Source organism: Kogia breviceps, chromosome 1 (genome assembly GCF_026419965.1).
Source record: "Kogia breviceps isolate mKogBre1 chromosome 1, mKogBre1 haplotype 1, whole genome shotgun sequence".
In the NCBI taxonomy this organism is placed as follows: Eukaryota; Metazoa; Chordata; class Mammalia; order Artiodactyla; family Physeteridae; genus Kogia; species Kogia breviceps.
This window is the reverse complement of record NC_081310.1, coordinates 105,110,966-105,126,094: the sequence shown is the minus strand read 5'-3', so window position 1 is coordinate 105,126,094 and position 15,129 is coordinate 105,110,966. Positions and strand designations below refer to the sequence as shown.

Sequence of the window (15,129 nt, the reverse complement as noted above, 5' to 3'; positions counted from 1 at the left end):
CCAAATGGTACTTAAAGTCATACATGTAAGGTAACAGGCATGACTAAGTACCTCAAACTTTACTCAGTCTTGAGAAACATATATTTCCAAAAATTGCCAAATATTAGGATAACCAATATATCCAATTTTTAAATATAGCCATAAAATGAATATAAAATTACTCTGTATGATAAATATTACTAGAATGTAAGCCTGGAGAATGAAGTGAGTGTAATGTGTCTTTATCATTATCATCATAAGCACCTGCAATTGTGCCTTACAAAGAGTAGACCCTTAACAAATAAATGGGAGAACAAATTTGATAAACACTGGTACATTAAAAAATAAAGCTAGATGTGAATTGTGAAGAATATGTAAAAAAAAATACCAAAAAAAAAGAATAAATTTACTAGTGGGAAAATGACTATATAAGGAATTCTAAATAGTAACTCAAAAAATAATTTAAATTTATCTTGGTAATCTTTAAACAGTTACTTAACTTTTAATAAACCAACTTTTGAAGTTATCACTAATGGTTAATAATATTTAATCATTTTTGCATAGTTACTTTGAATTCCTAATATCAAAGTAAATTGCATTTCCGAGAAAATTATGATGAAATAAAGGTGAATACACAGTATACTTGTTAACATACACTGGATTCATATTAGAATCTGCTTCAGAGGCTTGAGCTACTAGTAGAAAAAGAACACACACAAGTCATTTCATATTAAACTTTTTATTAAAACTGAGTCTTTACAATAAATTTTAAATGACATATTCCACAGACAAATATTTAAGAAAAAAACTTTTTAATGTATAATTATTGGTATACAAATTTAAGAACATAGTTAAAACTAAGCTAAATATTTATATGTATATATATGTATATATATATATATCCAAATTCTTATGAATGCTCTGGAACACCTGAGTTTTAAGTTGTTGGTTTTCCAGATAGTGTGAAACACTTTTCGTCCACTTTAGAAAGGACCCAGCCCATCCAGAAAGAATAACTTTGGTTAACCTTGGTTATCTCCCAAAGATCACAGAGAAGTCTTCAATGCGATTACGATTTATCTTCAGAGGTTTCTTCCAAGTGGAGATCTGTCTGTGATGTAAGGAAGGATTCCCATGTAGCAAGGCACTAAATAATGGAAACACACCGTGAGGAAGTCAACAGTAGTTCACTTTTACTGTTAGAAGGATTAATAAATCCTTACGTATTTGTTCCTATAGCAATCTGCCCTACTCCTCTCTCCCAAAGGCTTGCCAGGATCCCTGTCATTTTCTACATATTTTAATTCTTAATGAGGGAAACTGTTGCTAAATAAGAGGAAAACATAAAAGGTTAAAAAATTAGCATGGATTAGTTTGCTGAAATAATCCACTATTCCCCCATTGTCAGGATAGAAAACAGATCTATAATAAACTGTAGAGGGAAAGATGGACCATTTGGATCTGAGGGGGCAGGCATTAAGCATCTAGACAGAGGAGTAGTGATACAAGCATGGCCTAATCAGATTTGAATCCTACTATATCAAGTGTGAGTTTGTGCAAATTGATTAATCTCTATTATAGTTTCTTCAGCTATACATTGGTTAATGACAATACTTACCAGTAAAGCAATCGTGAAAATTAAATTTACATAACCTGTATAAATCTCTATGCAGAATGCCTGCCTCAAAGTAAGTATTCAAAAAATTAGCAATGATTATATTATGATGGTCTGCTGGGACTAGGTGGTGAGATAGTCATTAATGTGCCCAGGAAACAAATCAAGGTGACCTAATTGACATCTACAGAACAAAAGAGAATATGTATTTTTTTTCCATGTGCATATAAAACATTTACCAAAACACATCATATTCCAGGTTATACAAGACATCTCAATAAATTTAAAAAGAATCAAGTCATATGAGGTTTGTTCTCTGAACATAATGAAATTAACTTAGAAATTAGCAATTGAAAGATATCTGAAAAATCCTCAAATATTTGAGATCTAAACAGGACACTTATAAACAAGCCCTGTGTCAAAGAAGAAATCAAAAGGTAATCTAGAAAGTATTTTATTTTAAACTGAATGAAAATGAAAATACAATGTATAAAAAATTTTGGAATGCCACGGAAGTAGTACATAAAGAGAAATTTATACCACTAAACGCCTTCATTAGAAAAGAAGAAAGGGTCTTAAATGACTTCACTTTCCATCTTAAAAACTAAAAAAGAACAAATTATAGCCAAAGTAAGCAGCAGACGAAAAACCCAGAAAAGATAGGAGTGTGACTCAATGAAAGAGAAAAACAATGAAACCAAACATTGAATCTTTGAGAAGATTAATAAAATTGATAAATTTTAGCCCAACTGTTCATAAGAGAAGAAAGATGACACAAATTACCAACTGTTAGGAAAGAGAGAGGTGACATCCCTTTAAATTCTACTGAAGGAAAAAAAGAAAATATTATTGAAAACTTTATACCTATACATTTGAGAACTTAAATGAAACCAATGGAAAGATACAAACTACCAAAACTCACTCTAGAAAAAATAGATAATTCAAATGAATTTGAATTTGTTGTTAAATATCTTTCCACAAAGAACACTTCAGGCCCAAATGGCTTCACCAGTGAATTCTACCAAAAACTTAAGGAAGAATCATATTAATTCTACACAAACTCTTCCAGAGAACTGAAGAGAAAGGAATGCTTTCCAACTTACCGAAGACATTACAAAAGAACAAAACTACAGACCACTAACCCTCATAAACATAGATGCAAAAATTATAAACAAAATTTTAGCAAATCAAATCCAGCAATCTATAGAAAGAATTATATTTCATGATCAAATGGAGTTTATCCCAGGAGTGTAAGATTGGATTAATGTTCAACTATCAATCAATGTAACTGACTGTATTAAACGTAATTTATTATCATCTCAATAGACATGGAAAGACATTTGTCAAATTACAATGTCCATTTCTTACTTAAAAAAAAAATTCTCAACAAATTAGGAACAGATGGGAATTTCCACAACTTGAGGAAGAACATCTACAAAATACCTACAATTAACATCATATGGAGAAATGCATTAAATATTAGCAGTTATTAGTATTTTATTTCTTTTCAATGCCAAGAAAACAATTTTAAATTCAGCTTTATAGATATTCAAAAATCTCCTTCACCAAATTTGGAGTATAAAAAAGAAGGAAATACAAAAATACCTAAATACAGACAATGTTTAAAAATCTATCCACAACATTTACAAAACAATGAAAACTATGAACTGGGATTGAAGGGCTTATAGAGAACCATGGTTCACCTTTGGAAAGAGCCCTGTTTCCCTTGTGAACCTGATTTCTGGCCTCTTCTGCAAATCCATACGTTATCTACTATCTGGTAACCTTGCAGGGCAGGCCAAAGCAATTACTGCTTTCAGGAGATATCATATCTTTTTGATAATTCTGTCAAACTATCATTTAAAAAATCTTTGAACATATTCAAGGTAAAATTCAAAATAAAAATCTGAGCAGTCTGCTCTATTTAGAATTCCTGTCAAATAAGGGATCCAAATTACACCAAAGATGGTATTAATCCTAATGTGATGAAACTTCTATCATTGTCGTATTCTTCAACTCTCCTAGTTTAATAAATGTCTAAGGAAGATCAGTCCTCCATGCTGATTAATGTTGTGAATTAACATATTCATTTCTAAAGCAAATCCTAAAAATGACAGTAGAGACATGGTAAAAGAAACAAATTGCTACTTAACTATCTCCCTACCATCCACCATATGAAAGGCAGAAGAACAATTTATGTATTTTGAAATACAGATTACAGAACACTAGCACAGAAAATCAAGAGAAGTATCATGACAACTGCTGAATATCTATATGAATACTTGGTCAGGCATTATAACGGTTGTTTTACCACATATTACCTTCTTTAACCCTCACAATGACTACTATGAATCTTATTTTATAGATGAGTAAGCTGAGGATCAAACGGTTAAGTATGTCTGTGATATTACAAACCTGATAAGAGGTATAGCCATTCATCAGCAAATGAAAAATAACCAATCTCTTGAATGACCACCAGGATACATTTAATAAGTCACTGGCCCATCAAGATGAGACACCTTTCTTTTACATAGTGGAAAAAGGACCATTTTGGAGGGCAGGTGAATTTAAAAAATGCATAATTACAAGGGGATCAACTTTTTTAAAAAAAATAAATTTATTTGTTTATTTTGGTTGCATTGGGTCTTTGTTGCTGCGTGCGGGCTTTCTCTAGTTGTGGCGAGCAGGGGCTACTCTTCATTGAGGTGCATGGGCTTCTCATTGCGGTGGCTTCTCTTGTTGCGAAGCTCGGGCTCTAGGTGCATGGGCTTCATTAGTTGTGGTGTGTGAGCTCAGTGGTTGTAGCGCATGGGCTTAGTTGCTCCAGGGCATGTGGGATCTTCCCGGATCAGGGATCGAACCCGTGTCCCCTGCACTGGCAGGCAGATTCTTAACCACTGCGCCACCAGGGAAGTCCCAGGGGGATCAACTTTTAGGAAAGAGTATATATGCAGGTTGAGTGTGTAGAAACTGATTCCTCACATACCTCTTGGAAATTTTTATGTATTTCCAGGAGTATGTATACCCTTTGAAGATGACTGAGTTAATACATGCCAGTCATATAGTAAGTGCTCAGTAAACGCAGAGACCATAGAGAAGAAATGTACTTTACTACTGATGCAAATATGTTGCTCATCATTAACACTGCATTTTTCAATCTGAATATTAATCAATTGACATCCTGGCTTCTATTGATCCCTAAATTTGTTAATGTTAGGTTTTGCTATAAAAGCCTGATCCCCACTCAGGTTCCAGACCATCAGATTTCTGGATCTACAAAACTGAGGACATGCTCTGAACTGTGTAGCTCCTGAAGCTACCAATCTTCTTTTGGAATTTTGATAGCAGATTTTTTTACTAACTAAATATGTTAACTGCCTCCTCCTGCCAACGTTTAATATTAACCTATTACCTGATATGTTGCTTATTTACCCAGTTAATGTACATAAATCTATTTTAAAATAATGAATGATAATCTCTACAACTCCTTAAATCGTTTTAGTCTTTCTTGCTTTTCTTGGATTTCTGAGTATGAAAAGCTAAGTAAAAACTCAAGAAATGGATTGTTTATACCACATAGTTCAGTTCAGTATTCACTGTATCCAGGACTGTGATAATGGGAGGATATGAAGAATCATCAAAATGACAACAAAAAAAATCTCAAAATCTAGTGTGAAACTTCCTTATAATTGTAAATTATATTTTTGAAAAATGTATTTCTGCAGACTTCCCTGGTGGTGCAGTGGTTAAGAATCTGCCTGCCAATGCAGGGGGACATGGGTTCAATCTCTGGTCTGGGAAGATCCCTTGTGCCATGGAGTAACTAAGTCTGTATGCCATAACTACTGAGCCTGCGCTCCAGAGCCCGTGAGCCATAACTACTGAGCCCATTTGCCACAACTACTGAAGCCCGTGTGCCTAGAGCCCGTGCTCTGCAACAAGAGAAGCCACCGCAATGAGAAGCCCACATACCACAAGAAAGAGTAGCCCCCGCTTACTGCAAATAGAGAAAGCCCGCATGCAGCAATGAAGACCCAACGCAGCCAAAAATAAATAAAATAAATAAATTTATTTTAAAAAAAGAAGAAAAAGATGTTAAAACAATTTGAAAAAAATGTATTTCTGTTATTTGGCTTCTCACTGTTTTCTATCAAAGAATTGATTTTTTCCCACTTTTAAATCATTATAATTAGTAAAGCAAACTAATATCAAAATTAGAGTAACAATCAAAAATACCCAGTGTCATGGGTGGCCTGACCTTCAATCACACCCATCAGCTCATTCTAGTTTTAGATTCTCATATTGTCATAAGAGAATCAACAATTCCACTTCTAGTTGAATAATGTGTCATGATTTTCCATACACATTATTTTATTTGATACAACAGTACTTTGACAAACTCAAGTAATTGCATCTTACAGTTAAGGGAACTGTGATCCATTGAGTCCAGCACTCTTTTCTAGTGCCCCACGCTTCCACTGCAGTAAAAGTCCATAAATATGTTGAACATATTTATTGGCAGGATGTTGGGTGACCAGAAAGCAAGTTGATCACAAATCCTCGTTAACTGAGAATGCAGGGCACACTTTTTTCCAGGTGGCTCCAGTTTGTAGACAAAGACCAAAAACTGTAGCTTCTCTATGAAGGGCAGGACTGGGAAAGAGGCTGTACCATTAGAAAAGTGAGCCAGAACTAGGGCAAACAGGCCTGACAGGTAAACAAAAGCCCTTTTGTCCCAAAACATATTCTTAAAAACTTCTCAAATACACAGACAGAATATTTAGAAAATAAGTTTTAATTCCAAAACTCTCTTGAAAGTAAATCTCTTGCTACCCCAGTAAAGTAGTGATGACATTCTGCCATTAGAAAAGGTAAATGTCTCTTTAGTTCTCATAAGTAGGTAGTGATCCCACAAGCAGATATAATCAAGTTTTCTAAAGAATGAATGATAACAAAAATGGTTTTTCTGTAGATATAGCTTCCAATGAAAACTTCCACATTTAAGAATCAATATTTTCTCAAGATGGTAGGATATGAAGAGGTTCTGTTCCACAGTCTGACTTCAGGCAAATCTTTTCATTTCTCTGGGCCTATTCGCCCATTCATAGAATAGGGGGTTTGGACCATGTGTGTCCATTAACTTTCATCCTAGAACCTAAAGTGGCCAACACAAAAATAAACAAATGCAACCTAATTATTAACTTAAAAGCTTTTGCACAGCAAAGGAAACCATAAACAAAAGGAAAAGACAACCTACAGAAAGGGAGAAAATATTTGCAAATGATGCAACCAACAAGGGAATAATCTCCAAAATATACAAACAGCTCATACAGCTCGATATCAACAAAACAAACAACCAATCAAAAAAGGGGCAGACCAAAGATCTAAATAGACATTTCTCTAAAGAAGACATACAGATAGCCAAAGGGCACATGAAAAGATGCTCATTATCACTAATTATAATTAGAGAAACGCAAATCAAAACTACAGTGAGGTATCACCTCACACCGGTCAGAATGGCCATCATCAAAAAGTCTACAAATAATAAATGCTGGAGAGGGTGTGGTGAAAAGGGAATCCTCCTACACTCTTGGTGGGAATGTAAATTGGTATAGCCACTATGGAGAAGAGTATGAAGGTTCCTTAAAAAACTAAAAATAGAGCTACCATATGATCTTGCAATCCCACTCCTGGGCATATATTTGAAGAAAGCTGTAATTCAAAAAGAAACATGCACCTTAATGTTCACACAATGGAATATTACTCAGCCATAAAAAAGAATGAAATAATGCCATATGCAGCAACATGGATGGACCTAGAGACTATCGTACTAAGTGAAATAAGCCAGACAGAGAAAGACAAATATCATATGATATCGCTTATATATGGAATCTTAAAATAAAAATACAAATAAACTTATATACAAAACAGAAATAGACTCACAGACATAGAAGACCAACTTATGGTTACCAAAGGGGAAAGCAGTGGGGGGTAGGATAAATTAGGAGTTTGGGAATAACATACACACATTACCATATATAAAATAGATAACCAGCAAGGACCTACTGCATAGCACAGGGAACTATACTCAATATTTTATAACAGCTTAGAAGGGAAAAGAATCTGAAAAAAAAATATATATATATATGTATGTATAACTGAATCACTTTGCTGTATACCTGAAACTAACACAAAATTGTAAATCAACTATACTTAAATAAAAATTTAAAAAATGAAAAAAAAAAGTTGGCAAGTGAGATCACATACAATTTGTAAATATGCCTTGCTCTATTTGGCTTGACACAGTGTGGAAGGGCATCAAACATAACATTTTACCTCTCCCCTCTGTATTTGATATTTATAAGGTAATTGTCACTATAAATAATTTCCAAAGGTAAGATTCAGAAATACATGAGAAATATTTTCAATTACTACTACTGCTACTATTACTACTAATAGTTTACATTTATCAAAACCTTATTATGTGCCAGGCATTGCATTAAGAACTTAACATATATTTTACTTATTTATTTACTTATCTATCCAGGAGCTTTCAAACATATTTTCTATACTGGCTATTTCGGGCTCAAGTAAAATAACTAGTGGCTTAAGGGATAAACTAGTTGAGACTCCTGGAAAGGTATTTATGAGTATAAAAGCTTCAAAATGATTTACTTTTAGTGACTTACTGGGAATATTAAATTTTGCTTCTAAGACTTTCCTTTCATCTTTCTTTATTCCATTATATACATACATACATATGTGTAACATATATATTTTAATACCAAATAAAACTGATGTATATACTATTATTTTTAGCACTTTGTAGATAAGGATGCTGAGGTCCACTGGAATAACAAAAAGTCTTCAAGGTCTCTGAGCTTAAAAGTCACAAGTTATGCCTGTCCAAAGCCCATGCTCTTAGCCACCAGATGATAATGCCAACATAAAGTTTGATATCTCCATAGGTAATGCTACCACCCTGTTCATGGAACAGCTAATAGAAAACCTAGTCTCATCCAAATTATCACATAAGTCAAATTAATAAAATATTATCTACATATCTCTGCTAATAAAGTAAAATAACCATATATTTGCCTAAAACAATATCTATTATTGTAAAATGTAATAAGAGCCAAACCTTACCGTGTACCCCATTTTAAACCACAAATTTCCATATTAAGTCAAAGTTATGCTTCTAGTTTTCCTACTAATCTAAAAGTATCTTTTAGACAATGCCATAATAATTGCATCTCTCTTAATAAACTAAAACTGAGAAATATGACTGAGTATCCTTTATGTACTTTAATGCTATCTCAAATGATCTTGGGCACAGACATCACCTACATTTGAGGAAACACTGAAGCTCAAATATGTAAACATCTCCATACTAGGCCAATATCACTGCAAAATAAATTACATTATAAAAATTGTAGGCCATGCCTAAAATGAGAGCAATGGAGTGTGTAACATTTTAGTAATTGTTTTTTTTTTATCATCTAAACCTAAGATCCAAACAGTAATGAAAACTTTCAGGAGCTGCATATTTAAACATTTTTCTGAAATGTAATCAATCCAGAAAGAAATTAGAGATTTTGTTACAAATGGAAAGCAACTTCTATTATTTTGCAATGGCTCAAAATTATTCATTAAATTTCATTTTTGAAAAAGTCTGAATTCAGAATAACCTGCCAACTTATAATTTGAGAAATGTCAATAACTTCAAAATAACAAGATTTGCATATTTTTTTCTAAAATTACTTTTACATATCTCTCAAGAACATAAGTAATAAGTCTGGATTTGTAAATACTGCAAATACTTCAATGACTGCAACAGTTAACACAAAAAACTCATTAGCTACAAACGCCATCTTGTGGTCCATTTAAAAAATAATTTTGTAGTATTAGTCTGTAGATCTCTAACTCAAGATCTTCTAAAGATAGAAAAAGCCTTAGATACGAATTCCATTTCTGTCATTTTTACATGTGAAAAAATTGGGGCTCCAAAAGATCTAATACATTGGAAATCTTTATAGAAAGAATACGAGAGCCAAATTTTCATATATTTTCAACTCATACTTTTCTATACCATATCATTGTTTTTTAGCAATAACAAACCAATTACATGAAGTTTGTCCAGTTTAGTACCCCAGACACTTCAAACACCAAGCTTATCTGTGTTTGTTTATCATACATGGAAATACAACAAACTAAAAAGAAGAGCACATTTACTTTCGGATAACTGGAAAACTATCAAGGCACAGCTATGATGTTTAACTACATTATTTTAAAGCATTTCACACGTCTTCTAATTTTATTCTCCTAAAGACCTGTGAGGGATGTGTGTGGACAGGGGGTGGAGGAAGAGGAGGACCATCAGTACTACTTTTTGACAGATTAGAAAACTGGGTGTAGAGAAGATATGATGAAGATTTTACAATTAGTGGCAGGCACTCTGATATCAAACTTTAATTTTTTTTTTTTTTTTTTTTTTTTGCGGTACACGGGCCTCTCACTGTTGTGGCCTCTCCCGTTGCGGAGCACAGGCTCCGGACGCGCAGGCTCAGCGGCCATGGCTCACGGGTCAAGCTGCTCCGCGGTGTGTGGGATCTTCCCGGACCGGGGCACGAACCCGTGTCCCCTGCATCGGCAGGCAGACTCTCAACCACTGCGCCACCAGGGAAGCCCCCAGTTTTAATTCTTTTCATTAGTAAACCCACCTTCCTTTTTCAAGATGTTACATCATGCAGTGTGTGCATGTGTGTTTTAAATCATTTCTTCCTTTTCTTTACAGGAACTATATATTGGTCCATAGTATATAGTCTGTCATTTATGAAGAACAATAAGAAGAAAATTCTTGATTCAGAATGTAGATAATTTTACAAAATTATTTCATTATCATATATAATCACCTATTCAAGCATTTGATAAACTTAACTACAGAAAAAGTTACCTAATTCAAAGGGTGGGAAGAGGCACAGACTGTCTATGCTATGGCATAACTGTCCCTTTTACATCTAAGCTCAAATATGCTTGTACAGATAATTGAGAAATAACTATCTCACAGAATGAGACTGGTGAAAATGTTTTTAATAGAAGTTTTTAAGAAAGCAGAAACCTGCAAAACAACAAAAGCTTTAAAATTACATGAACTATAATAAAAGATATACACAGTTATGTGGAAACATGAGCTATAGCTATGGCTTTGGAATATGAAATTCAGAATAGAAATCATCACTTACTAAAACAACAAATAGTTAATTACATAATACTTTAGAATTCTAAAAATGATAAACACTCGATTTTTAAGATTTCCTTAGAAGAAAATAAAAGTCAGACCCTGGTGCATTTAAACTGAATTCTATAATTAACTGTGCTTTATATACATTATAATACTTGAATATTAATCAGATTATAAATGTTTAAATGAGAAAAGACACTACCTATGTTAAGTGTAAAAGATGAACAGACTTTTAGAAAACAGAAGGAACTTTAGAGCAGCGCTTCTCAAACTATCTGCGATGATGAATAAGTCTTTTTCTTTCAATCTGCTGAGGACCATTAAGTGATCCTACTGAGGTGACTAGTTTGCACTTCATGCCACAAGAAATCACCACAAAAGCTGGATAATACTCTAATTGGCCTATACCTTATTCAAGAAAAGTCTAATAATCACCTACTTGGATGTCATGACAATGTTTAATTGCTATAGGAGATTTCAACTGATTACTTTTAGTTTCTGAATCTATCATGTTATAAATCTGTAATTAACAATTTATGAATTGGGCATTAGTCCATACTTTAAGTAGCATCACTTTAGAGATCAACATAATTACCTGAAGTTTCCTAAATTGTGTTCCATGACAGGCTAATCCTATAAGAAGAAATGCTGACCTAGTCAAAGAAATTACGTCTTCAGATTCATAAACCATATAAGCACATAAAAGACTCAGAACTTTAGTAAAAACTCCTGCTTAACGTTAATTCAAACTTATTTGACTACAGAATCTATCTTTTCTTTCACGATTAACACCCATTAACATTACAAAAACGAATTTCCTATAAACTGCATTGAGAAATTCTAGTACAGACAGAATTTCTGATGTACATTATTCAACAACTGCTTAAAAACTCCCAGTGGCAGAGAACTTATTTCTTTGCAATGCAATTTAATGTAATTTAGAGAATTTTAATACATAGGAAATAATTCCTTCTGTGAATTCAAATTATACAATTTCCAAAAGTTGGTGCTAGATATGTTTTCTGAAGCAACAATAAAACATGTACTCCTTCCATGACTGCCCTCCAAATACCTTTCTTCTTTTCCAATTCCTTCAATGAAGATGCATTTCTTAGACCACTATCACCATGATAACCTTATTCTGACTACATCTTAGTTTGCCAGTATTACTATCAAAATGCATCATCAGGTCTGAATTCAGTATTTTGAATAGTTACTAAGAATGGAGATAATTATTTTGTTCTAATTTTAAGTCAAAAGTGTCTTCTAATATAAAAAGACCTCAATATGCCTCTTATGAAACTTAAGTTTTGAAAAAAGCAAATTTCAGTGGGGTCACCAAGATAAAGACCTAGTAAATTAAATGACAACATCTGCAAAGTACACTATCATTCTACATGCTGAAGATGATCTTATTGCAAAGTAACTTTGGCCTGAGTATAAGGATTCCTTGTGGGGGGTGGTGGTAGAAGTAGTTAGAAGTAGATTTACTACTTGGAATACGACCTTGTCATCAATGTAGAGGATAGCAATTAACCTTATCTGCTATGATAGAGGAGCATTCATTTTTATCACTGAAAAGTTGTATCAAATTATTGAGGTGCAAGTTTAAAAGGTAGTTGGCTACAACAGAACAGTTTTTTAAGCCAAGTGGAACTGAAATTTACTGTCAAGAGCTCATATTTACCTAAACTTCTTCAGATGGTTTTACAATAAAAGCTCTAAATGAACATTTTTATCAGTTTCCTAAGTATTTTCTAGAGACTATTTCAGACATTAATTCCATAAATGACTTCGGTGAACAAATAAATCTGAGATCTTAAACAAAGGTGAACAGATGTTTTTCCTAGGGAGTTTCTAAGAAACTTTAATGTGCTAAGATGCATTGCCAAACTTCTCCATGAAGTGAAACAGTATAACCTAAAAGGAAGGCACTTGGCTATGAAGTTGTCATACCCAATGACAGCCAAAGTAAAATCAATAGAAGCAAATGATTGTGTGATCAAGTAAGTCCTTAAATATACAACAGTTAGAGACCCAAAGAACTATGCCCTGGGACTTCCTCTGCCATTTGTAGTAGTTGATTTAAAAAATTTATAAAATGTCTTTAATGTAGAGTTCCCTCAGCTCAATTTATAATTCTCACCTCTTCACTCATCCAGGATTCCTGGTACAATCTATCAAACTGAGAAGGCAGCTCTGCAGCCTCTGTGATAGCTATTCTCCATAGATGCCTCCCCCCACAACCAATCAACCAATAATAGAGGACCATAATAGCCTCCCATGAGCAATCCAAGCAAGTGTTTAATTGATTATTTTGTTTCCCTAATCAATGGTGAAGCTTCTTATCAGACAGTGAGAATAAAAAGTTTTAGCCTTAGATGACGTTATTCCATCTCTGTTTCCCTTGTTCTAATCATTATTATTGTGTACCTTTAGATTCTATTTGAAATAGGAATTGATTGCTCCTCAAAAAAATGATTTCCATAGGATAAATGGTAAAGAGGACAAGATTAATCATTAAACAATCAATACTGTTGGTCTCTTTACTCAAAATACAAAGGGAAAAACTCCTAGGTATTCGAAGGATTGTCATTTAACAGCATTAAGAAGATGAAAAAACTTGGTGTTTTTCTTTTGATGAAGATGACCATCCCTAAATGAACTGGATGGTGCATAGAAGAGTAGTGTAATGCTGCCTGAATTTGCTAATCCAGACATTCAGGCTTCTAATGAGTGTCTCCCATTGAGTAAAAAAGCAAATAATGTGGACACAAGAACATAATGAATTGAAAAATTTAGCTGGCATAAAAATGGTCAGGTTGAGTAAATATCTAAGCATCTTAGCCTCTCAAGCTGGTGGTGTGTTTACTTTCCAGGAAATCTATCCTACCCATTAATGGAAATCTACTGAATCCCCTAGGGTATATAATGTCCTTCTGAAACATTCTTCAAATAGTTCCAAAGATAGACTGTTATTTTCTGAAGGACTGTCTTCCTGGGTCCTAGGGATTAGGTCAGGTACCAGCTTTAGTAAATGTTATGAGGCATGACTGTAAAAAGAAAAGTACCCTGACATGGATTCAAAAATCCCTGTCCTAGATAACTTTGAATTATTCCAGCTCTAGCTAAATTCTTTATTCTTATGATTTAGAAAAGGAGTTGAGACACATTAACCTTAAAGAAAGTATCTGTTTACTCTGTTTCATCCTAAGAGACTGTCAATATAAAAATATAATTTAAATGGTTCAACATAGACCAACTTTTATGCCTCTCTCCCAATATTTAAAGGAAAACTCAAAAACTACAGGTCATTCCTTAGGACCAAAATGATACTAAACAACTACAGCTGGTTAAATCCTTAATCACTTCCATCCTTCTCTTTACAAGAAAGGCTGTTACAAAGAGTTGAGCACTATGAGGTGATTGTGTACGGTACGTAGAAATTACAGAGGTTAACTATTTGGGAAACAGGTATCATTGTTTCAGTATTTCCCAAAACCTTCTCTGGAGCTAATCTGAGTATTCACCTAGGACAGAAAAGTAGCCTGCATTTCTCCCGGGTGAGCAGAAGTCTGTCGATCTTTCTCTACGTAAATCAGTTTAGAATTAAAGGCTTCATCTAGGGCTTTGTAAGCACTGTTTTTGGGCTGATAAGGGAAAGGCTTTGCAAGGGTCATTGTAAAAAGAACATGCCAGCCTTCTCTTTTTGTGGCAATGGGTAGCTAATGTTTTATTATCTCTTCAAATATACTGAATTTTAGTTATCTTTTATTTGTATTTGCCTAAATCTTGCGACTTATATTTTCATTCTCCTTGATGGAGGGAACAGGAGTGAAATAGAAATGAAGTAGTTCTGTTTACTCAGTTTCCATAACATGGTTTCCATTAGACTCACTTTACTAATTTTATTAGAGTTTATTAATTCCTAATTTTCTTGCTTCCAGAAGAGGCTCCTCACACCCACTTCCATTTGACTTTGGTGCTATTTGGAAGTCATTCCATTTTTTTGCAAAACCTCACTTCTTCCTGAAATGTGCCCTCCCTGATACTGTTTCTCTGTATTCATCTCTGACTGTATCTCTCTTTACATCTTTGTCTTTCATAGTCCATGGTCCACAGATGTAATCGTATCTGATTCTTTAACTGCTTCACTCCTTTTATTACTTTTTAGAATTGTTCATTCTTCTTATGTCATATTCTCTTTTTGAGTATGTGATGTTGAAATTATACTTTTCTGTAATTTTTTTAAATCACTTTACTAAATTCTATGCAATATAACTGAGAATGGCCA

At 33.6% G+C, this 15,129-nt stretch overlaps 1 protein-coding gene across 1 annotated transcript in view; it reads right to left on the bottom strand.

The window, feature by feature from the left end:
- Positions 1 to 774: 774 nt before the first annotated feature.
- The window catches only part of SNX7 (sorting nexin 7), a 97,985-nt gene continuing 83,630 nt past the window's right edge, over positions 775 to 15,129 (bottom strand). Inside the window, exon 9 of the mRNA XM_059073079.2 lies at positions 775 to 1,126. Within this exon, the coding sequence (XP_058929062.1) occupies positions 1,049 to 1,126 (78 nt within the window). The 3' untranslated portion in view covers positions 775 to 1,048. The remainder of the gene's footprint in view (positions 1,127 to 15,129) is intronic.